The sequence below is a fragment of the Camelus ferus genome, chromosome 31 (assembly GCF_009834535.1).
Source record: "Camelus ferus isolate YT-003-E chromosome 31, BCGSAC_Cfer_1.0, whole genome shotgun sequence".
NCBI classification, from domain to species: domain Eukaryota; kingdom Metazoa; phylum Chordata; class Mammalia; order Artiodactyla; family Camelidae; genus Camelus; species Camelus ferus.
In genome coordinates, this window is record NC_045726.1 from 10201298 (window position 1) to 10224485 (window position 23188).

Consider the following 23188-nt stretch of genomic DNA (forward strand, 5'->3'; position numbering starts at 1 on the left):
GACGGTGCCAACTTTTGGACTGTATCAGTACATTTTGCTCTTGGCCGCGCAGCTGTTTTGTGTGTATTAACACCCTCTGATCTCATCTCCTTATTCATTCATCAAATATTTATTGTGTGAGACATTACTGCTCTGCTGTGAATGTACATGCTTTGGTGACCTAGGGCTGCCATAAGAAAGTACCCCAAACTCAGTGGCTTAAAACAACAGAAGTTTATTCTCTCACAGTCTTGGAGGCTGGAAGTCTGAAAACCGGTGTCCACAGGGCAACACGCCCTCAAAAATCTCTAGGGGAGGATCCTTCTTGGCCTCTTTCTAATTTCTGATGTTGCCAGCGATCCTTGGCATCCTTTGCCTTGTAGGCACATCACTCCAGTCTCTGCCCCCGTCGTCACAGGCCTTCTCCCCTTGTGTCTTTCTTTTCTTATCAGGACACCAGTTGCTGGATTAGGACCCACACTAATCCGGTCTGACCTCATCTTAACTAATTACATCTGCAAAGACCCTGATTTCAAATAAAATCATATTCTGAGGTTCCAGGTGGGGAGATCGGAGGGGACCCTCTTCAACCCAGCACAACACAAATTCGGCGTTTTTCTTGGTCCTTTTTTTTCTCACCCGAAGGGGCGTAGGGTCTGGATCTTCACGGCCGGTATAGGGATGTCAAGGATGTAATCCTGTCTCAGGGAGCTGGCAGTTCTGTTAGGAAAAGAACATGTGCCCCTGTGACTACAGGACAAGGCAGTGTGGCATCAAGGATGTGCGTTCGCCCGCTTTCGGCAGGGATGATGGACCGGAGAAGGTTTGGCCGAGAAGGTGGCAGTGGGCAGCCTCAGCGGTGGATCAGTGATGGGAGATTTCAGGGGGGGACACCCTGGTTCAGCAGCCTGGGAACAGCAGGCTGCAGTGCGGGAAGGTTCGGGTGCATTCTGGGAATGATGAGAGTCTAGCGTGATGAGCAAGGCGGCGTGGACAGAGCCAGACCGACCTGAGCTGAAATCACAGCTCGCTCCCTCCCTCGCTGGCTGGCTGTGTGGCCTCCACACCCCGTGTGTGGGGACTGCATCCAGTCACACGTGCTGGAATCCCTGCCGGGCTGGAGCCTCGCCTTGGAAGGAAGCCCCGAGAAGGAGCAGTTAGCAACCCCATCTTCTTCCTTCTGTCCAGGTACTCAAGCCAGAAATCCGAACACGGTCCTGGCTACCTCCCTGGCTTTGACCTATGTTCAGACAAGGTCTCTTCTACTTCCTAACAGTCACTCACCTCCCTCCCGACGGCCATGTCCCTGCTTCAGGGCTCCATCACCTCTCACCTGGGGTGCAGCCTCCTCCTTGACCTCCCCGCCTCTGCTTTCCCTCTGCTCCCATCCATTTTCCAGCACCCCAGCCCGAGCGGTCTTCCTCTGGGGCAGGTCTGATCACACTCTTCGTGCAGGCCCCTCCTGTGGCTTCTGGTGTCTTCGGGGTCAAGTTCAACCCTAAGGCCGGACCTTCAAGACCCTCGACTTTCTCCCCCTTCTTATCATGTCATGCCCTCCAGCTTCTCATCCCGTCCTGACTCACAGGTCTCTCTTATGTTTAATTGCACGCAGGGATGGTTCTCTCTGCCTGCAACTGTCCTCTTTCACTGTCCTAGTTAAGGCTGCTCCAACAGTACCGTATACTGAGCCTCATAAACAGCACAGATTTCTTCCTCACAGTTCTGGAGGCTGGACGTCTGAGATCAGGTTGGGTTCTGGTGAGAGCCTTCTTCTGGGTTTGCAGACAGCTGCCTTCTTGCTGTGTCTCCCTATGGCAGAGAAAGTGAGCGCCAGCTTGAGGAAGGGAGGGAGGGACAGGCTCTCTGGGGTCTCTTCTTACAAGGGCACTAATCCCATCACGGAGGCCCCACCCTCCCGACCTCATCTAGACCTAATCATCTCCCAAAGGTCCCACCGCCTAATACCATCACATGGGGGTCAGGGCCTCAGCACACACACTTGGTGATGGCAGTGGCAAGAGGTGGGGGGGGCGGGGCATGGACATTCAGTCCATAACACTCTCCCACTCCTCCCTTTACTTAGCCACCTTCTGTTCCTCTTGAAATTTCACTTTGGATGTTACTTCTTCCAGGAAGCCCTCCCTAATTCCCACCTCCCCCCTGTGCGCACGTGCATGCACATACACACACACACACACGAAGACTGGACTAGGTGGGGCCCTGTGTGTTTCCAAAGCATCATACTGACCCGTCCTCACTTTGGGAGGGAATTTTTGTTTCCTTTGCAGGTGACCTGTTCCAGAAAGCCGTCCCCTAACCTTAGTGCTGTTTGCAACCCTTTCAGGACCACCCGGCCCCAAAGGTGATCAGGGGGATGAAGGGAAGGAAGGCGAGCCTGGAATCCCTGGATTACCTGGACTTCGAGGTAATGAGGAGGCCCCTGGGAGGGACCTGGATGTACCAGGAAGGGAAGGGGCCCCCAGTCTGTCCCTGACCCTACTTTCTCATCGGGGTCAGTGAGGCTTCCGGGAAAGTGCTCAATCTGCTCAGCTGCAAAAGCCCTGCCCTGTTAAGAGACCCAGAGGCTGTTGGTGTGACAAGAGGGTGGAGCAGGTGCTTTTGCATAGAAGGTACCAAGAGCTGAAGAAAGAGGGTGCACGTGAGGCTCACGGCTCCCTGAAGTCACTTCCCACGCCAGGAGTCAGGGTCCCTGTGACCAGGGCATCAGAAGGAGTTGGGGGTGTTCCACGATCCAGACCAACTTGTCAAGTACGCTGTGCCCCTAAGTGTGTCCTGAATCCCCAACACCTGACTCCCCAGCACCTGCTGAACCCGCCCCTGTCGGTAGATCCCTGCCCCTCTCCTGACCTCTCCATCCTGCTGCGCACACTAGTGACAGCCCGGAAGGGCCGGTGGCTGGCGGGGAGGGTCCTTTTGGGCCTCCTGGAAACAGCATGTTCCCCTTAGACTTCTTGTCTCGGAAGTTCCCGTTCCATTACTTTGTCAAGTGTTGCACCCCAGTCTGTCCATTCTTGAGCCTTTGCTGTGAGCACCAAGCTCTAGCAGCGTATTCCTGTAATCTTCTAGGTGATGTAAGGAGGGGGAGGTATATGGGGGGAAAGAGGTCTGCTTATTTATGTCAGGAGTTATACCTCCAAACCATCCCCTTCCTAAATAAGGAGGCTGCAAACAGGAGACAGGGTAAGAGGATGGTGGAGGCAGAGCCCACGGCCTGGCCTCCACTCCCAGCCTCCCCCTCTCAGTGGAGCTCTCTAAACACAGAGTTAAGTGTTCCCAGAGGCTCCCAGAGCTGTGGAACCTCTTCTTCTGCCTTAGTTTGTGACAGGCTGGGGGGGTCCCTGGGCGTATCCTGCAGGAGATTCAGAATTCCGTGGCCGCAGGGCTGCTGGGCTCCAGGAACGTTGTGTTAGGAGGGAAAACAAAGAAATGAAGCCCCTCTATGAGGTCCTGCCACCCTTGTGGGCCGCCCCCCAGCCTCTTCCAGCCTTTTGACGTTTTCTGCAGAGGAATTATAACTGGGAGACAGATTTCTCCATGTTATGGAAAAAGGCCAAAGAAAACAGCTAACACTCAAAGCTGGAAAGAACAATTCATTAGTTAACGAGAGTGCCCTGCTTTGCAGAGATAACTGCCGGCTTAGGTCAGGCCCTGGGGTCAAGGCCCTCTCCGAGGTGAAAGCATTTGTTGACTCTGGGTCTCGCTGGCCAGGCCCCAGGCCTCGTGGCCAGGAGCCTGTCTGCCCCGTTTGCTGAGCTTGCTGACTCCCTCCATCCTCTTTGGCCTCCCATCCCCTGCTCTACACTTTCCAGTGTTTACAACGAGAAAGGGACTTTTCGGTTTTGTTTTTTTTTTTTTTTTGCCCAGGATGGGGAGAAATTTCATCTTCCTTCTATTCTAAGTACCAGTGAGTCCTTTTCCTCCAGCATGAGATGAAGCCAACCAACCAGGGCTGGGATCCTGCCTTCAACCCTCTCTGCTGTATGACCCTGGGCAGGTTACTTAACCTCTCTGGGCCTTCATTGCCTCATTTGTAACACAGGTGACATAGTATCTCAGCTTAAGGTGAGGCTTAAATAAGATACTAGTGAAAAGCATCCAGAACAGTGCCTGGCACATAAAAAAGGCTCAAAAAATTTCTGCAAAGAGGTAAAGAGATATCTCCCAAATGATTCTGGAATGTTCACCATCACCCACCATAGGACTGGACCCTTCCGGGGGAGGGGTTCAGCCTCATGGATGAAAGGTCCTGGCAGGGAAGCTTTGTGCTGACCTTTTGGACACTATTTTTGCAGCATCTTTCATCGAGAAGAATCAGGAAGCAGAGGCAAGAGAAGGATGCATGGTTGAGGCCCGTTGCTGAGCCAGATGATGGCCTCTGTGGGCCCTTTCAGTTCGAAGTCCGAGGCTTCACAGCTGGTCTCTTGTCCCCCAGGTCTGCCAGGGGAGAGAGGGACCCCAGGACTGCCTGGCCCCAAGGGCGATGACGGGAAGCTGGGAGCCACGGGACCCATGGGCCTGCGCGGGTTCAAAGGTAACAACGGACCTCGGTGTGCCCTCGCCCACCGCTCGCCCTTGCACACCAACGTGGGTGCTGGAGTGTGGACCGGTTTCAAATCCTGGCTCTGCCACTGACCAGCTGGGGGACCCTGAGCAAGTCACTTCATCTCGTTAAACATCAGTTTCCTTATCCCCAAACCGGAAGTCCTCATAAGATCTTGATTCACAGGGTGGTCAGAGGAAGTAAAAGGGATGTCTGTGCATGAAAACGCCGTAAACTCTCAAGTGCTGCTGAAATGCAGCAAGGGAGTGTTTCTCCTGGTGGCAGCTTGGTGTCAGCAACAGGGGAGGCCAAGCCAGGACGGCATCCCGGGCCCGCCACCTACCCTCCGGTATGGCCAGAGCAGTCGCAGTTGGTCGTATTCTTTTTATTCCCCAAATATTTAAAACTTTAATCAGTTCTCAGATTTCCATTGCCAATAGTGCTTCTTCTAATTTCTTCCTCCTTCCCGTTAAGAGCCACCTTGTTCACATCCAGGGGCGCCCACTGTAGAGTCAGGCCCCGCCTTTGCACATTCACATCCAGGGCGTCTAGACCTCCCAGCACTACTGCAGAAGAAGAAGAGGAAGTCTGACGCTCTTTCCCCAGGCCCTGTCTTCTCCCTTGCTAAAATGAAAACTAAGAAAAAAAGCACTGCTGATCATTCCCACCTCACATCTAAGATGACCTCTGACTCTTGGATCACTGGGAACTTTTATTCTGCTTTCTGATTGGTAATTAATCAGGCTGAGGTTTTCCTTCCTTTTGTGATCTACATTTAAAAAAATTGATTTTAAAACACATCGAAAAAGCAACACATGCTCATTGAAAGCGATTTAACAATACAGAAGCATATAAAGTATAAAGTAAACATGAGTGCCCCCCCTCCGTCACCCCGCCTCTGTCTCTTAAGCTCTTACTCTTCAGAATAACTACTGTAAACACTTTGGAGCATATCCTGCCAGACCTTTATCTATGCACATCCCTATTACATACATGGTTGCCTTCGTTTTTTTTTTTCCCCCAAAACTCTGATCACACTAGGCGTCCTTCCCTAGAACTTGCTGGCTTGCCTTTTCACAAGAGGATATGCTGTAAGCTTTTGATTTTCAGATATCTTTCTGGAGGTACTCGAAGAGAAATTCTCTGGTCCTTTTAATGTTCCCTTGAGTGGTGTCAGGACCTTCCTACTTCTTTGTAGAGTGAGATGCTAGCTGGGGAAAGAGCTCTGTTCTTTTAACCATATCCTGGGAAGGAAATTCCACAATTCCTTGGAAACTCTCCCTCATTTTCATAGCCTCCTCCCCCTGGTAAATCTGCCTGATTATAGCTGGAGACCCTCCCTCCCTCCTTTTCGCCCTTTGTGCTTATTAGAGCAACCTTGGACTTGGACTTCTAAAACTTTGGCTATGTAATAGGAATGTCTGTGCTTTGTCTTCTTCCTGCTGAATACCACGTGCCCCTTTAGTCTATGTGTGCTGCCCCTCTGTGCTTTAATTAAGAGGGAATGAAATTTCTCAGCTTGGTACCCGCCTACCCTCCCTCCAAGGGTGAGCAGAATAGGCAGCATCATTGGCTCAAGCTCTTACCCTTCCTGCCACGCAAGCCCTCCAGTGCTGTGGGCTCCAGCTGGAGGATTTCACTGGTCTTGGGTGAACAAGTCTCCTGCAGATAAGACTTTATTCACAATTAGGATTTATTTCCTTTTCCAATGCCAGTTTTCCTCTTCTGTTTCAGGTGACCGAGGCCCAAAAGGAGAGAAAGGAGAGAAAGGAGACAGAGCTGGGGATGCCAGTAAGGAAATTCTGTTGGGGTCATGGGGTTCTGTGTCTGCACAGGTGTGGCTGGTGCCCAGGCAGCCGCCAGTCAGGGTCTGGAGTTTTGGGGTCTAGAATTTTGGAGCCTGGAGGCTGGAGCCACTGGCCAGGGCTCCGGTGTCAAAGGAACTCCCTACCTGCTCCAGGGCTTTGCTGGTCCAGCAAGAGATAATTATACCCAGGGGCACAGACCTCATTTCCAGATGTGCTGTAAGCCCAGTGGTTGTACAGGAGGGCCTGGAGGCAGACTGCCTGGGCTCCCTTCCTGCTGCCTCACTATGTAACGTGTGCCTCAGTTTTCTCATCCATAGCACGGGGATAAGAAGTGTTCTTAACCTCATAGAGTCCTTGTGAGAATTAAATGAGTCACTCCATGTAACAGATGGTTAGGATACAGGGTTAGGATCGGACACATGGTTAGGACTCAGTTAATTATTACCATCCCGTGTATGCATCAATTTAGACAGACTTTATAAAGTCATTGGAAATACTCGCTAACATTCTTACTGACCTCCTTAAGATATGTGACCTCCCTGGGTAGTTACCTGGGGAAAGGCGTAGAGGCAAAGCAGAATCCTGTTTCTTTTCCTCCTCTGCCACTGACGGAGCAGTGAGGCTGGAGATCTCACTATTTGGCCGACCACCAAGTCTCATGATGGGCGTCTTTCTGACGAGGGTCCTTCCTGAGACTGCTGACGAGAGAAGCCAGCTGACCTTGTTTGCCCCTCTTTCCTAGGGTTTTTATTTCCCACCTCCCCCACCAAAGGGCTACACATAGAACCTTGGAGATATTGCCAGAGAAGAGTGAGCCTCCTGGCCAAGTTTCAGTAAATAAAATCTCCTAGCCAAGTTTCAGGGGGAAAAAAAAAAAAATCCTGGCACCAGCATCCAGTGTTGGTTGGGCTCCGAAGTGCTGCTGTCTGGGTGAGGGCTCAACTGGTTCGCCCTCTCCTAGGGCATCTGGGCTCTGGCATCATCTCTCTCAGGAAGCCTGGGCCTGGGAAAGGGGACACTGCAGATGCACATTTTGGACCCAGTTTGAGGGTTTCCCTAAGACTGATCTTCGGTTTCAGTGGATCCTTAAAATGCCGTTTCCATCCCAGCCATGCAGGATCAGAAGGAGACCTTGCTCTTGAATAGCGCTCTGCCCCAGGGTCCTTGAAACGTTACCTTCTGCTTAACTCCTGCTTCCTCTGCCCTTTCCTTTCCCAGGGCAGTGATTAAGGATCAAACAGGAAACACGTCTGTGACGACACTTTGTCACTCTAAAGTGATGGATGTACCCGCGGATGAGGTGTGCCTGTGTCCACCTCGGTCTCCACATGCCCTTACCTTAGATGTACTGTCATCCACAAAGCAATTTATGTGCTTTGCAGTCTTTCTAGAGTTATCTCGAGTCCCTTTCAAGCACAGCCAGGGGCTTAACTGGGAGTGTCCCAGCTAGATGAGGTCTGTTGGACCCTGCAGGAGCCAAACAAAAATTTTGAAGGCAGAGGATGGGAGTCTAGATCTGATCCAGAACATCTGTGTCAGATCTGAATCACACTTATCTAAGGGCTGGGCACCGTGCTTTGTCTCTGGAAGGCTGCCTTCTCCTGCTCTTTGTTGACTGGCTTCTGATGGGATGCCGCCAAGGTAGCTGGGAAGGACCGTGGCATCTAGCTGTGCGACATAAATAACTTCTGATGGGGGTGGCAGGAAGGGAAGAACTGTGGAAAGATGACCTTTGAGAGGGAGATCAGAAACGCTGCCCAGAGACCAAGCCGTGCTGGTCAGGACTCTTGGGCAGCTGTTTTTCAGCTGACTTGAGAGGATGGGGTGGGCTGTGCTAGCCGAGCCTGGGAGAGGTGGTGGTCACCAGGCACTGAGCATCCCAAGGATGCTTTATCACTGTTTACCTTGCCTCTGGAGCCCAGCTGGTTGGGTCTGCACTGGGACTGGGCTCTGAGGCTGGGAGCACAGTATGGGGGGTGGGGAGAGCTCCCCCTGGCATGGGTGGGGAGCTCTGAGGAAGGGGATCTAATCCACTTGGCCCTGGAGTCTACTGACTGCTCTGCAGGAGGCTGATGTCAGCCCTGGAGGGCCCCTCCTCGGGGACTGACATGTTCTTTCCTGCCCTGAGAGGCTGTACCTGGAGCCCAGAGCTCAGGTACCAGCCCCCTGACAAGACCCAGAAATGTCTGCATCAGTGATGGAGCTAGAAAATGAGGTGGCTCGGCAGGAACAGCCCCACAGACAGGCAGCCTTACACAGCGTGCGAGGAACGAGGCAGACATCCCCGGATGGCAGGAGCACCAGACTGGACAGCCAGCTGGCCACCTCCCCTTCTCAGAGGCCCAGAGTGGGGAACAGCGACTCCCAGGACAGAGGTAGAGGCTGAACCAGAAACCCAGGCCTCGGACTTCCCTGGAATGAGAGCTCAGGTCTCTGGTCTTGAAGAGTAGGGTGGGGCTCATTAAACCCCTCAGTGATGCGCTCACCTGGAGATGCAGGTGTCGGGCCTGAGGCTGAACTGGGGCCACTGAAGCAATGCGGGGCTGAGACCCGGGCCTTCCCACGGCCTCCGCCCCCTGGCCTGCCTCTGACCACGCCAAACCCACACTGTATTCAGACTCCTGGTTAGGTTTCCAAGAAGCTCCAGTCCCAGAGGCATTAACTGGATCTCTGGGACTGGGGTTCTGAGGAGGGAAGCAGGAATCAACTTTCAGAAAAGTGCGGAAATTCTGACAAACCCTGAGTGTCCGCTTCTGGGGGGTTCTGAGTCATCCTGGGGGCCCAGGGCAGCCCCACCGTGAGATCCACTGGGAAGAAGGAGTTCTCAGCACCAGGGCTCCACCCTCCTTCAAAAAGGGATGCTGTGGACGAGAAAGCCTCCTCTGGAACCAGCTTGTTCATGAGCCCTGGGACCTTTACCAAACACCTCTCACTTTTAGCAGCAAAAACCTAAAGTTCCAGCAGGTGGGGATGTTACTACATTAAAGAGATTGATGAGAGAAACACAGACACTCTGGTCAGAACGGGAAATGAGGGGGTTTCCTTTGAGGAGAGTATTACAGAAAAGACTTCTCAGGACCCATGCTTTAAGTCAATATTAAAATTCTTTATGAGAACAAGATCTTGCAATTGTTTGCCCATGTTTTGGTCTGGAGTCATAGAATTTTCAAGTTGGATGGTGTTTTTCACCAATTCTTCCCCTGACTCCCGAGCCCACTCCCACCCATTCACTGAACAGAGCTGGAGAGGGTTCCCACAGTGCCCCAGCGAGGTCATGGCCAAGTTGGGTCTAGAATACAGAGATCCAGATTTCTGCTTGATGAGAGGTAAAGGGTTTTTTTGTTGTTTCAGGCAAGAGTGAGATCAGTCATTCTGTTAGATGTTTGGCTTTTGAGAGTTTGGCCAGGAAAGGAAAAAAAAAAGTTATCTATATACATCTCAAGACAGAAGGACATTTGTTTTACCCTCATATATGGTCCATTGGCAAGAAAAATAAATAGTACTTTAGCAGCTAGGGAGTGGGTAAAGGATCCAGTTTTGTGTGAGCCCCACCACATGAATTTAAAGCAGGATATAAATTCAGATGGTTTAAAAATGCTTCCTCAATTTGGTTTCACATGGAAAAAAAAATATGCAGAATGACCCAGGGGTAAATTCCAAGCCAGTGTTTGCTGACAACTATCAATAGCATCTCAGAAAACTTGAAAAATGTTTAACACCTTGTGTGTGTTTTCAGTATTTCAGGAAGTAGGTTGGTGGGGGGAGGCTGGAAGTGGGGACCAGTGGGCTCCCCAGCGTGCAGTATAAGCTCAGAATAAAGTATTAGGATGGTGGTTTCTAGACAGTGTTTTCCTTTACTGCTGAGATGTCTCCATCTCTGTTTTAGAATAAGGAATGCAAAGACAGTACGTAGGAGTCTGTGAGTTCCCTTCCCTCATCCCGCAGCTGGCTGTGCCGGGTGACCCGGGGAACCTGTGTGAGATAGTGTGGCACCAGAAGGTAACATTTCTTTCTGGCCTGAGAGACAGAGCTACTAGAATTATATTTGTTTATGAACTTCACTGCATATACATCCTCAATTCTGGATACAACTGTCATACCCCAGCAACAATATGATTTAAAAGTAAACCACACTTCCAAGAAAAAGTAGCCACTCATGCAACATGGCTAACCAACTTGCACCTGGAGGTACAGAGTTTCCATGCGCGACAGTTCCCTTAATTCTTCAGTCCTACTCCGGAGACATAATTACATCGATGGCAGAGAGGTGCAGAGGCTGAGGGCAGAGGCTAAGGAACCTGCCCGGAGCCACCCAAGTTCCCACGGGGCAGGGCTAGGACTCAAGTCAGGTCTGGAGCCCAACTTCTGCTGCCATCTTGGATTATTTTTTTTATTCTTTTAAAAAAATTTTTGTTTGTTTTTGTGAGGGGAGGTAATTAGGTTTATTTATTCTTGGAGGAGGTCCTGGGTATTGAACCCAGGACTTCCTGCATGCTAAGCACACACTCTACCACTTGAGCTATTCCATCCCCCATACCTTTTGTTCTTATTCTCCCTGGCCTTTGACAGCCTAGGGTCCTCCTCGTGGGCTTCTGTCTATTCTTAGTGGGTTTCATATGATCTGCTCATTTCTCCCTTAGCAATGCTCACTTTTTTCCCTAAATTTACTTTAATTGAAGTATACTTGATATAAAACATTATGTAAGTTACAGGTGGGCCACAAAATGAGTCACAATTTTTAGAGGTTATACTCCATTTACAGTTATCCCAAAATATTGGCTAGATTCCCTGTCCTGTACAGTCCATCCCTGTGGCCTACTTAATACCTCACTGTACCTCTCAATCCCCTCCCCCTGAATTGCCCCTCCCCCCTTTCCTCTCCCCACTGGCAACCACTAGTTTGTTCTCTGTATCTGTGAGTCTGCTTCTTTTTTGTTATACTCACTAGTTGGTTGTACTTTTTAGATGCTCAGTTACTTTTAAGCTACTCTTCCCCATCTCAGAGTTTGCTGGTAAATACACCAAGCCTTGGCTGCCTCCCCTGCTTCGGTGGCTCTGAGATGGACCGGACTCAAGTTTTCACACCAAAGTCGGGTGGTTCTGCCTCTGCCAGCGAAGCCCTCCCCACTCGCTGGCTTCTTGCATCCTTCGTGCTTGTGTGATTGAGTTCGGTCTATGCCTTCGTCCGTCACTTCTCTTTGTCCTTACACAGTGAGTGCCTGACAGCTGCAAACATCCCGGGATGGGTGGAGAGGAGAAGTGATTTTCAAATGTTTCCTCTGTTTATATCCAGTGACTGAAAATACATAAGGACACACACCTAGCTCAGAAAAATGGTTCTGCAGCAAACACGGTTTCCAGTGCTGGCTGCAGCAGAGCAGGAGACACCAGAGAGAGAGACATGAGTGCAAGCAGGTGGGAAGTGAGGATCATTGGGAGCCAGATGAAAACTGAGCAGGACGGCAAAGGCCAGAAGCCTGCGGATCAGAAAACAGGCTTGCCCAGCATGGAGCTGGCTTTGGGAGGGAGCAGAGGCGAGACTGAGTGAGGAAAGACAGATGTGTGGAAGGAAGGAGACGTATAGGAAGAAAGCATTGTAATTCACTTATTTAGTGAACGTTTACTGAGCCTTTGCTGTCGACCAGGCGCTGGCTGAGGGCTGGGGAACCCAGGTGAGTAGGGCCTGGCCTCACCTGGAGGAGCTCACAGGCTGGCCGGTAAGAAGGACATGTAACAATCACGGGAGAGTGTCTTGAGTAGATGTACGTACAAAGGGGGTCACTCGATGAGGTGTCTTTGACCCGAGTCTTGAAGTCTTGAAGGGCAAGTTGGTGTCCCACAGGTGCATGGAGGAGGTGAAGGTATTCCAGGTAAAAAGAACTGTGCATGAAACAGCAGAACACTGTCTGATAAACCCAAATCGTTTGGCACAGCAAAGGTTTGGGATGCAGGAAGCAAAAAATAAGACCAGCGAGGTATTCAGGGATCAATGGTCAGGAGTTCAGGCTTGATTTCTGGGCACCGGGCAGCCCAGTCGGGCTGTAAGCAGGGGCTGACCTGGCAGCAGTGAGAGGTGGCTGACCAGGGGGAGACCAGACTAGAGCCAGGACCAAGGCCATGACAACGGCACCCCAGCCGTCGCCAGTGGCCCTCCGCACCTCTGCTGGTGCCGGCACCCGGCAGACGGGCCCTTCCTGCCACGGAAAGGTCGCTGTTCCGGGTCCATGTTTCTCTGCCGCTCCTGCTCCTGCTCCTGCTCTTGGTTGAGCTGCTTCCCTTGTAGAAAGTCCTGTTTTTCAGAAACACATTTCCTGAGAAGATGAACCACACGCCCCCGGGAGCAGCTGAGGCCGTGGAGCTGCAGTCCTGAGATCCGAGTCCCCTTCTGACCTGGCTGTGTGGCCCTGAGGCCACTGGCTGGGCCCCGCCCGGTGCAGTTTCCTCTTTTCTCTCCTGTTCCGCGCAGAGGATGGGACCTGGCCTTGTCGGCCTTCTGCTTTGCCAAGAGCCCATCTTAAGCCTTCCAAAAACAAATCCAGTGATTTTCCTGAAAGCTTCCTAGTGACCCCTTCCAGGAGAGCTTCAAATTGCTCCCTGCAGAAAGCAGCTCAGTTCCGATTAATCTGAGCCACCTTTGGTTTGATGGCTTCATGTAGATCCGAGAAAGCCTGAAAAAACACAAGACCTGGCTTCTCAAAGGAGAAGTGGTGGGGGGAGATGAAATGGGGGTGTGTGGTGAGGTCCGGGGGCTGCCTAAGAGTCAGGAACGGCTGAGATAGCCACTGACATTCCCGGCTTATAAAAGGGAGAGGAAGAGCTGCAGCCTGGGCCCTAGAGATGTGCAGCCCTCTTGAGGGAACCTGAGGTCTTGAAGAGAAGCAGAGAGGTGCTGGGAGGTCATTAACAGGCCCGCTAATATCTGTATCCTAGATACAGAGATGCTCAGTGAAAGCAGGAACCAGCTGAGGGCCACAGCGGAGGGCTAGGTGGAGAAAAATTAACATTTTCTACAAAAATGATGCCTTGGAATCACTAAAGTATTAAAGTTTTGGTGTTTGATGTGGGTTTTGTATGAATAAGTTTCTAAATTGAGACGTACATTAAAATCAGGAATGGTTAAACTGTTTATTGAGAAAGCAATTCAACAAACTCAGGAATTGTTCTTCATCCCCGTGACCCTGCACTCACTCATCTTAGGTTGGGAGGAAAAGCCTGCTGCAGGCACTAGATTAAATCCTGGAGGTCCCCGCTGAGTCTTTCTGATGTAACTTTATCAGCATTAGCTGCCACTGCATTAACTTCATGCCTCCACTCCCCCTCGTGTCCTTTGACCATGGAAAATCCCCCGGGGGTGTGCTTGGAACCCGTTAGCTAGATGGACTTACTTGCCTTAGCGCTGGGTTTCAGCCCCTCTTCTAAAGAGTGCTGTTGTGGAATTCTGGTGGAAGGAAGAGGGAGACAAAGCCTGTGGACATCCTGGGAGGTCCTGTGGATGCCGCCGGGGGTGGGGGAGGTCACGGCTGGCTTCCTTACTGACTCAAAGTCTGGGCGAGTCCCTTGCCTCTGTGCCTCTGTCCCCACCATGGTCCTTGAGGCTTATATTGAGTTCAGTACTGTTTATTGAGAACAGACCACCCCAGTACCTGAGTGCCTCCTATTTCAGAAGAACTCTTTAAGGTACATGTTATTATCCCATTTGACAGATGAGGACATTATTCTGAGCAGTTAAATCATGTGCCCAAGGTCAGAGAGCTGGAAAGTGGTAAATCTCTATGCAGGAATCCTAGGTCCTGTCTTTCAGGATTTATAATATGTTGGTGGGGAAGCATCCCAGCCTGGGGTCTCAGACCTTGAACTTGAAAGAGAGCAGAACCGAGAGAGGAAACAGGGCAGGGCGGGGACAGAGTGAACGAAGGCAGAAAGTGTGAAAGAGACTTCTTAGGAAAGGCCACTAGTCCCGGGCAGGAGCCCTGGAGGGAAAGGCGACAGTCCACGAGCCTTTAGAGGGAGGCCTATAAACATTAGCGCGTCCCCACAGCTATAGGTGTGGCAAGATCAGAGTTCAGCATCAGAGCCTTTCTCCCGGCTGCCCTGCATTTCTTTCTAGTCCTAATGGCTGACTGACTCGCACCGACTGCTCACCGCCCTTTGAGAGGCCCAGGAGCAAAAGTAAGGCCAAGGACTCACCGCTCCACCTGGGCTGCCCAGTAAATTCCCACAAATCCAGCTCTGAGCAGAGCCCCTGGGTGTTGGCGACATCCTCCTACTGCGATGGGGTAAGCCCCTGCTGCAGGACTGGGCAGGGGAAGTGCTTCATTTATTATTCCATCAGACACATTTTCATTGAACATCTGCTCGGAGCCAGGCGGTCGTGACTAGGGCATTAGAGAAGCAAAATCATCCAAGACAAACTCCCAGCTTCCAAAGACTATGCAGTAGAGCTGGGGAGACCGATGGGTGAGACAACAGTTAAAAAGAAATCCAGCATGAAAAGTGCAGTGACAATGAGAGATACTTCTGCTATTTCTTCTGCCCAGTTAAGTCCCGGGTATCTCCATGTGACCCCCAATCAGAGACACAGTTCAGTGGCTGGTGGGGCTGTGGGGCTGGAGACCCAGCTGTGACTCTGCTGTGGCCACTGCATCTCGTGACCTTGAGAAAGTCACTTTCCTTCTCTGAGTCTCAGCTTCCTCATCTGTGAAATGGGTATCTTACGCCCACCCTGGAGGAGGACTGCAAAGATCAAATGAGATCGTCTAACAAAAGTGCTTTGAAGCAGCATAAATCACTTTATTTAGAGTAGATTACCATTAGGAAGTAGCATTTGATAAAGTGCACCCACAGGCCAGACCACATTTCATTTTAAAAGTGATGCCCTCCGGCAGAGCCCGACCAGAAATTCCTTAGGCTTGTGGGATGGCTCCCGTCCTTCCCATATGGACCACATTTCCCGTGGATGTCGGGGAAGACAGCAGTGCCCTGTCTAGGCGGGCACAGAGCCCTCGTGATGCAGGCCAGCTGGGGGCACGGGGAGTTCTTTCTTCACAGGAGAAGAAAAGTTCAGCTTCCTTAATGGGCAGCTGGTCCAGATTATCCCTGGGGCTCGACTCTGCAGCTGCAGAGAATCAGAGCCTGTTTTCCCAGCCCCATGTGTTTATTTCTGTTCCCCACAACCTCCTTTCTTTCAACTTGTTTTGCTTTGGCAGGGCCCGGAAGGCAGGATAAACACACCTAAAGGAGCTGTGAGGCTCCGGGATGACACTCCTCGCTTCTCCTGAAAAGCAAACTTTCCTGGGCTCTCCAGCCCTTCTGGTGCACAGCCAAGCAGGTTCTGGGGGATTTCGGGGCCACTTCTGTTCCTAGAAGCCTTCATCCATCCATTCATTTATTCACTCATTGACTCACTCGTTCATTCAGTACCGTTTATTGATGGCGACATGCCAGGCCTCTGCCTGCGACTGGGACCCACAAGGGTGCTGAAAGCCTGTCGCTCCCACGGAGCTTAGAGTGGTGCGTGCATGCAGATGCGGCAGAGGGAGCGGTGCTGTGCTCTCTCTCATCTGTGGGGAGCCTACACGGGGGCCACAGGTCAGGGAGACCCTCGAAGAGGAGGTGACAGTGTGCTCACCCCCCAGGCCCCGGCTGCGGTTCAGTTGTGCAGCCCCGGGTGGATCCCAGATCCGCCCTCTCCAACAGTGCTTTTAGCCCTGGCTGCGCGTTTACATCACCTGCGAACTCCTCAAAAATACGCCCCTCTTCCCCACTGGCGGATTTTAGAGCACCCCAGGTCATTCTTACATGCCACCCAGGGCCAGGAACTGCTGCTTTAAGTCTCAGGCGCTTTCTCCTAAACACATGAATTTCTGCAGACTCAGAGGGCTGCTGGGAGGCAGATGAAAGGTGCTTCACGTATAAGGAGGGCTGTTATTAAATATCTGTCTTAAGTGATCACTCCGCCCGTTGGCTCTGTGGTTCTGAAAATGAAAGGCCTTTTCTCTTCTCCCCGGCTCCACCTCGGAGCAGCTGTGTGACCCTAGGCAAGTGATTTGACTTCTCTGGGCCCGTTTCTTCCTCTGTGAAGTGAGAGTCCTAATGACTAAGTCCTGGAGCTCTTGTGAAGAGTGGAGGAGAAACTGTGGGCTTGGAGCCCTCTGCATGGGGCCTGATGGGTTGTGGGGACTGAGTGCACATTGATTCGTCTCCCTCCCCATCCATCCTTGACTTGCAAGCTCTCTCAGGTGGCATCCTGAACCTGCCTCTGTTGTAGCTGGGTTTGGGACAGCTCTGAGCCAGGGGTGGACAGGCCCCCCAGGCAGTGGGTATTTCTAAGGCTATCCCAGCCCTGGAAGCCGGTTCTGAGGTGGTTAAGCTGTCCTTCCAGACCCACTGCGGGGCCGAATAATGCAGCGGCTCCCTGGGTTGGGCTCCGACAAGACGCTGGAGAAAGAGAAAGATATTCCACATCTCGGTGCCCAATTATAAATGCAAAACCTAAAGCAAATAGTGTAAAATAAGGTAGGAAGTAGCTGGATGAGAAAATGCTGCAGCTGTCTAGAGATGCCAGCGCCCTGTGAACGAAACCAGATGCCGGTTCTTAAATCCTGGGATGGGTTCCCAAGAGATACTGTCAAGTTCCCTTCCACTCCCAGAGGCAGAATGAGTGGCTGTCAGATACAGAGTGGGGAGGATTCCTGTATTTGAAGTGGGAGAGGGAGGGTTCAAGGCCAACGTCCAGAGCCCCTTCCAGCTCTGGGGCTCAGACTTCAGTGCCAGGGGACTCTGGGGTAGACCCAGCCTGCTTTATCTGGGACCTTGCTTTTCCTACAGATATATTTACAAAGCAAAGAGAGCAAAGATATTTGTTTTGAGAAAAGAATCCCCACTTATTAGAATTGTAAGATGTGCACGCAGAGCCCCAGAGTGGCCTTAGCCGTAGCGCCGCATTCCTGGACCATTCTGGAGCTGCCTTGCCTAATGAGTTAGTGAGCAGAAACTTGCTGACAGCAGGAGCCAGTCTTCTGCCAACGCCCCTGTCCCCCTCCCCTAATATGCTAAGAAATTAGGAACTGTGCCCTGAGGAGAGCAGAGGAGGTTAGGGGAAGAGTCATCCAACTGGAGGAGGGCTGAGCCCCGCTTGCTCCTGCTCCCTGGGCAGCAGCCTTGCTGTGCCCGGGAAGTAGAATCACCCTGGACATCACTGAATACTGTCACTTCTCTCAAAAGCTAAGGCTGGTTTATCCCTCCCTGACTGGAAACAGCAACATGTTCATTTTCAAATACAAACTCGGCAGTAGCCGTGCTTCGTGAAGTCAATCCTGCCATCTTCGTCCTCCTGTAAGACTTAAGAGAAGCCAAACTGTTTCTATGCATTTGGGGTAGAAGGTAACAGTTCAAGGGTTAAATTCATTGTTTTAAAAAATTTTTTTTTATTATTTATATTTTTATTGTTGTATAGTCAGTTTACAATGTTGTGTCAATTTCTGGTGTACAGCACAATGCTCCAGTCATACAGGAACATACATATATTCGTTTTCATATTCTCTTTCACCACAAGTTACTACAAGATACTGAATGTAGTTCCCTGGGCTATAGTTATGAACTTGTAGTTTATCTGTTTTATATATAGTACTTAGTATCTGCAAATCTCAAACTCCCAATTTATCCCTTTCCACCTCTTTTCCTCGGTTACTATAAGTTTGTTTTCTGTCTGTGAGTCTGTTTCTATTTTGTAATAAGTTCATTTGTCTTTTTTTTTTTTAGATTCCACATATAAGTGATGATATATGGTATTTTTCTTTCTTTTTTTGGCTAATTTCACTTAGAATGACATTCTCCAGGTCCATCCATGTTGCTGCAAATAGCATTATTTTATTATTTTTATGGCTGAGTAGTATTCCACTGTATAAATATACCATAGCTTCTTTATCCAGTCTTCTGTTGATGGACATTTAGGTTGTTTCCATGTCTTGGCTATTGTAAATAGTGCTGCTATGAACATTGGGGTGCATGTGTCTTTTTGAGTTAAGGCTTTTTTTTTAATAGGGGTGATGCCTGCGGCCCACAACTGAATGTGAGGAGTTTATTATAGATATCCTCAGAAAATGCAAAGTTCCGTAGTCCGGACACCATGCCTCGTTCTCCTCCCATCTGTGCCTCACCTGCAGCATCCTCATGGAGGGGCCAGGTTAGGCCTGGTGTGGACCTGGGGTCCTGCTGCAGAAGGGTGGATGATGGCCACATGGCTGGAGCCAGGAGAGGCCTGGGTAATGCGCAGGGTCAGCAGAGCAGGTCAGGGGATGAGGAGGTGGGTTCTATGGTCTGGGCCTGCAGCCAGGCAGAAAGCTCCAAGCAGGGATTAGAACCACTGATGCTCTGGAAAACTCGTTGGTGAAATGATTGAGCCCGTTGATCTGGGAGAGAGTGAGGAGGCTGCCCAGCTGGAAAGGGCCAGTCTCCCGCCCTGAGTTCCCTGCATCAGCTTCCTTCCCTGTGGTTACACAGCCAGACAGGAAGTGATGCTTCTGGTGTAGGCTCTGATTGAAGGGACTCTTCTCTGTCGGCTTCTCTAAAAAAAGGGAGAACCTCTGACCCCAAATCTGGGGCAGCAGGGATTAAAGAAGCAGAGGCCCGGTCCTAAGAACATCAGTGTCCCTTCCCGGGGCAGGTACGCAGAAAAGCTCTGCCCAAGACGTAGTGGGTGGGGCTTGGGGAGGGCTGTCAAGTCATGAAACGCTCCACTCTGCCCCCAGGTGTTCGATGGGGAGCAGCCACTGGTATTTGCCTTCACCTGGGGTCTCCCAGATGAGAGGTGGCCCACTGACAGTGCTCTTCCTTCAGAGAGCTGGGTGGGGACCAGGCTTGAGTTGCTACTGTCCTCTCCGTTTGCACATGAGGGGCACATGGCCAGATCGATTCCAGCCTGCAGGGAAGGGACCCCAGACTGAGAGAAAGAGTTTGATATTGTCTTCACCCAGGGGGCCCCTTTAAGACTCCAACTCAGATGTCCAAACGGGGAACGTGGTGAGGGGAGGGTGGGGGGGGTGAGGGGGCAGTGGTGTCTGCAGGGCTGCTGGTCCCCATTCTGCTCAGGAAGAATTTCCTGGGGCTCACTGAGGTGGGAGGCAAAGAAGGATGCAGAGACCTGTCAGTCAGGGGCCGCTGTTAAGGGAAGTCACGTGCAGCTGTGAAAACCTGAGGTCTTTTTGCCCGCCCCCCACCCCACCATCCCCTCCATCTCCTGGCCTAGGAGTACCTGGGTTTTGTACCATCAGATCCCTGCCTTCCATCTCCCTCTACAGTCATGTGCAGAGAGAGGCATCTCCTTAACCCCAAATAGCCCCACACACTCCTTGGGGACCACTCTGGGTGGACGTCTAAGGGATAAGCTCCCTGGACTTACAGGAAATGTAAGGAAAGGGGTGGGGGGTTGGGTTGGGGGTGGGGCGGGGTGGGGTGGGGGCAGGGGAAACCAGGCCGAGGCAGCCTCTCAGGCACCGCATCTGATTATGTGGGGCTGACACAGCTGTGGGGTGAGAGCGTTTCCCAGTGATGGCTGGTTGCTTGGTGGGAAAGCTTTGCTTGAGGGCAGACACTGCTGGGAAAAGGCAGAGTTTACACCCTCTGCCCACAGAAACCCAAACCTTCTTAGCAAGGCGGGCCGTCCTGCCTAGGCTGGAGAGCGGGTCAGCACTGCCGTCATCGAGTGATTTCCCAAGTGCATTCCAGAAGGTGGCATTATTATGGCTCAGCTTGGGAAAGTCCTGCCTACAGCTGCCCCTGAAGCTCTTTAGGTCAAAGGTGGCCAGAGATACTGTTCATGCGACAGCCCCTTGGACTGTCTGAGTCCCTGAATGGGGGCAGTTTGCATCAAAATCAGATCAAATCAGCCTACAGTTTATCCTGAGGGAAGTATCCACAGAGATGAGCTTTTGTTAGGGGGAAGAGAGAGGTGCAAAACTCATTGCTTAGTGCTGTGTTCCGTAAAATGGAGCTAGAACCAAATGTGCCTCATTTGGATCCTCTTGGGGCATGCAGCAGCTGCTGACCCCGTGGGCAGATGACCATGTTCTGCCTCCATTACGGGGAGAAGCCCTGAATCTGGGGATCTGGGAACAAGTGACAAGGAACAGGCTCCAGTGCTCCACGAGCCAACCCTGGGGTCTGGGTGTTGGGGGAGAGTTCTGGGAGCTATGACCTTGCTCAGTGTGTGGGGAGCATGGTGCATAGACCAGAAACATCTTTGAAATTGACACTATGAGTCCCATAATTACGGTCAACATGTGTTTCCAATTTTTGGAAGTTGTCCTGTTTCCAGATATTCTTTTGCCACTTCCATATACATTGAAGCCTGCTGGGAATTCTAATATTTCAGCATCCAAATGACAGTTTCCAGATTTCCTTCAGCGTTCACCGTAATCACATGACAGACCACATCCTTATTTTCTCGTTTGGAATGTACGGCCATTGTAGTAATAGCTTGAATTCTGGGTCCAGAATCCAGACCGTCCCACCAAAAGAAGCCATCAGTGAGGGAGTGAGTAGAAGAGCTGTGATGTAACAAAGAGGGTGTTGGGAGCATGGGAAGCCCTGATGCTGGTTCTCCATTCAGAGGCTCCCACCCCATTGGCTCTGGGGAGCTGCGTCCACCAGACAGGACCTGCCTACCTGGGTGTATACTGTCTGAGCTCATTCATTCATGCATGCCTGCATTTGGCCCAGCTCGGGTGTCTTCATGTACCAGGCACTATGTGAGGCCACATGCCCTGTCCTCAGAATGCTCCCAGTGTCCTAAAGGAGTAAATAGGCAATTATTACATGAAGTGACCAGTATGTCCACAGAAGGGGCCCTGGCCACTTATGGGGGACCAAGGGAGGCTTTTGGGAGATGGAACATCTAAGTTGAAATTTAAAGGATAAGAAACTCTTAGGCCAGAGTACAGAGAGGGGTTTTTTGAGGTGGGGCAGTCCATATTCTCCCTCAGCTCATTCAGATCTCCACTCAAGGCTTTCCTCGTCTCCCCTTCCAAGATGGCACCTCCCCTCACCCTCCACCCACCGCCTCGTCACCCCGTCCACCTCCCCTCACCCTCCATTCCCTTTCTGTGCTCTGTTCCCATCTACGCACTCATTACTAAACGGCCATAGTTATATTTTTGTTTGTTTCCCAGCTTTATTGCTAGTCTCTCCCACTAAAACACCAGTCCATGAGGGCAGAGACTTTGCGCCTGGATGCATCCGAAGGCTCCTAGAACAAGGCCAGGCCCCTAACAGATGGTCAGTCACTAAACAAAGAAGAGAACAGAGTGAGTTCAGAGAGGCCAGGGCAGAGAGGATGAGGGGACTGTCTGAACATCAGCCCTGGCTCCCCAACCCCACCCGGCCTCTTCCTGTTATTCTGACCCTGAACTCTGCCTGGCCTGCTCTGGGACACACAGCATCTTTCTGCCACTTCTCCCTCTACAAATGACCACACACTGAGCCCAGTGTGGCCCGCTGTCCCCCTGGCAGGTGCTGACAGAGGCGAGGCAGGTCTGCGAGAGATCAAGGCTGTCATCTCAGCCTCGGCCAGCCCACCCTGGCCAAGCCCCACCCCAGGCCAGGCCTCGCCGGCTGCTGCGGCTCCGGGCTGGCTTGTCATATGCTCCCAGGGGACCTTCCCTGCCTCAGATCTGGCCTCTGCATTCCTCCTTCTCTCTGAGTGTTCCGTCTCCAAGATTCCTGTGCTCTCTTGCTCATTCTGTCTTTTCCGACAGCCCAGCTGGAGCTAAACCCATGTGGGGAGAATGGTCAGGGATGAAGGATGCATCCAAAATGGCACCGAGCATTTCAAGGAGCCTTTCAAAGCCATCACACTGCTCTCTCTCTGCGTCTCGGGAGTGGTGTTCCTTTCTGGTGGCGTCTTTGGTTCCTCTGGGCAGAATACTCTGGGGTTTCCCTAGCCTGGGCAGCTCAAAACAGACGCATGGCCAATTCTGACTTCTCTCCTTTCTCACGTGGCACAGATGTTGGGTTTGTGAATTCTGCCACTTCCTCCAGGGGCCTATGAAGGTCTCTGCCAAGTCACAGTCACTAGACGAGGGAATCCCCTAGCCTGGCTGGCTGAAAAAAGAAAGAGAAGTAAATAGCCCAAGGGTGAAGTACTTACTGGGAGCAGAGCTTGATCGGGTTTGCTATTTTCTATGGTTAACAGTTTACATAAGGAGTTTTTGGTCACCCGCTTGTCGCTGTGTCATGGTACAGTGTCCCCATCTCCACCCCATGTGTCCAGGTGGCTTCTGGCTGCAAGAAGCGACAATCTAGACCTCTTGCCTAGTCTTGGCATCACTGAACAGCAGAGCTCGAAGGAACCTTACAGATCACCTCATCCCATCGCTCCCAAACGCCACGCCACACATAGATTACCTCCTCATCATGGGGAACCCTTTAGAAAATACAGATCCCCGACTCCTGCCACCAAGATGCTGCCCCAGTAGTCCTCAATGGGCCAGGGACTCTGCCTTTTCACAGGTGTTCCTAATGATTTTGATGTGTGGCCGGACTTAAGACTCAGTGGCCAATATCCAATATCTTGTCAAGTGAGGAAGCTCAGGTCCCAGGGGGTGAATAACCCCCCCCCCCCCGCCTCCCCGTGCGTGGCAGGACAGGCGGGATGGTGAAAGGACATTAGGCGCCATATCAGGAGACCCCAAGCTTCCAATCCCAGCAGCTCTGGCACTAACCCTTTGTATAGCCCTGACAGCCCATAACTCTCTAGCCAGACCCTGGCTCTGAGATGCTAGGAAGCCTTTTTTCGGCTGTTCCCCTGGGAGAAGTAGCACCTTGCTTTGTGATGCAGAAGAAT

The 23188-nt window shown here is 51.5% G+C and overlaps 1 protein-coding gene across 1 annotated transcript in view; it reads left to right on the forward strand.

Annotated features, from left to right (window-relative positions):
• SCARA5 (scavenger receptor class A member 5) overlaps nucleotides 1-23188 on the forward strand; it is a 96170-nt gene that overhangs the window by 60226 nt on the left and 12756 nt on the right. Inside the window, 3 exon segments of the mRNA XM_032471043.1 lie at nucleotides 2324-2404; nucleotides 4433-4531; nucleotides 6275-6331. Of these exon segments, the coding sequence (XP_032326934.1) occupies nucleotides 2324-2404; nucleotides 4433-4531; nucleotides 6275-6331 (237 nt within the window).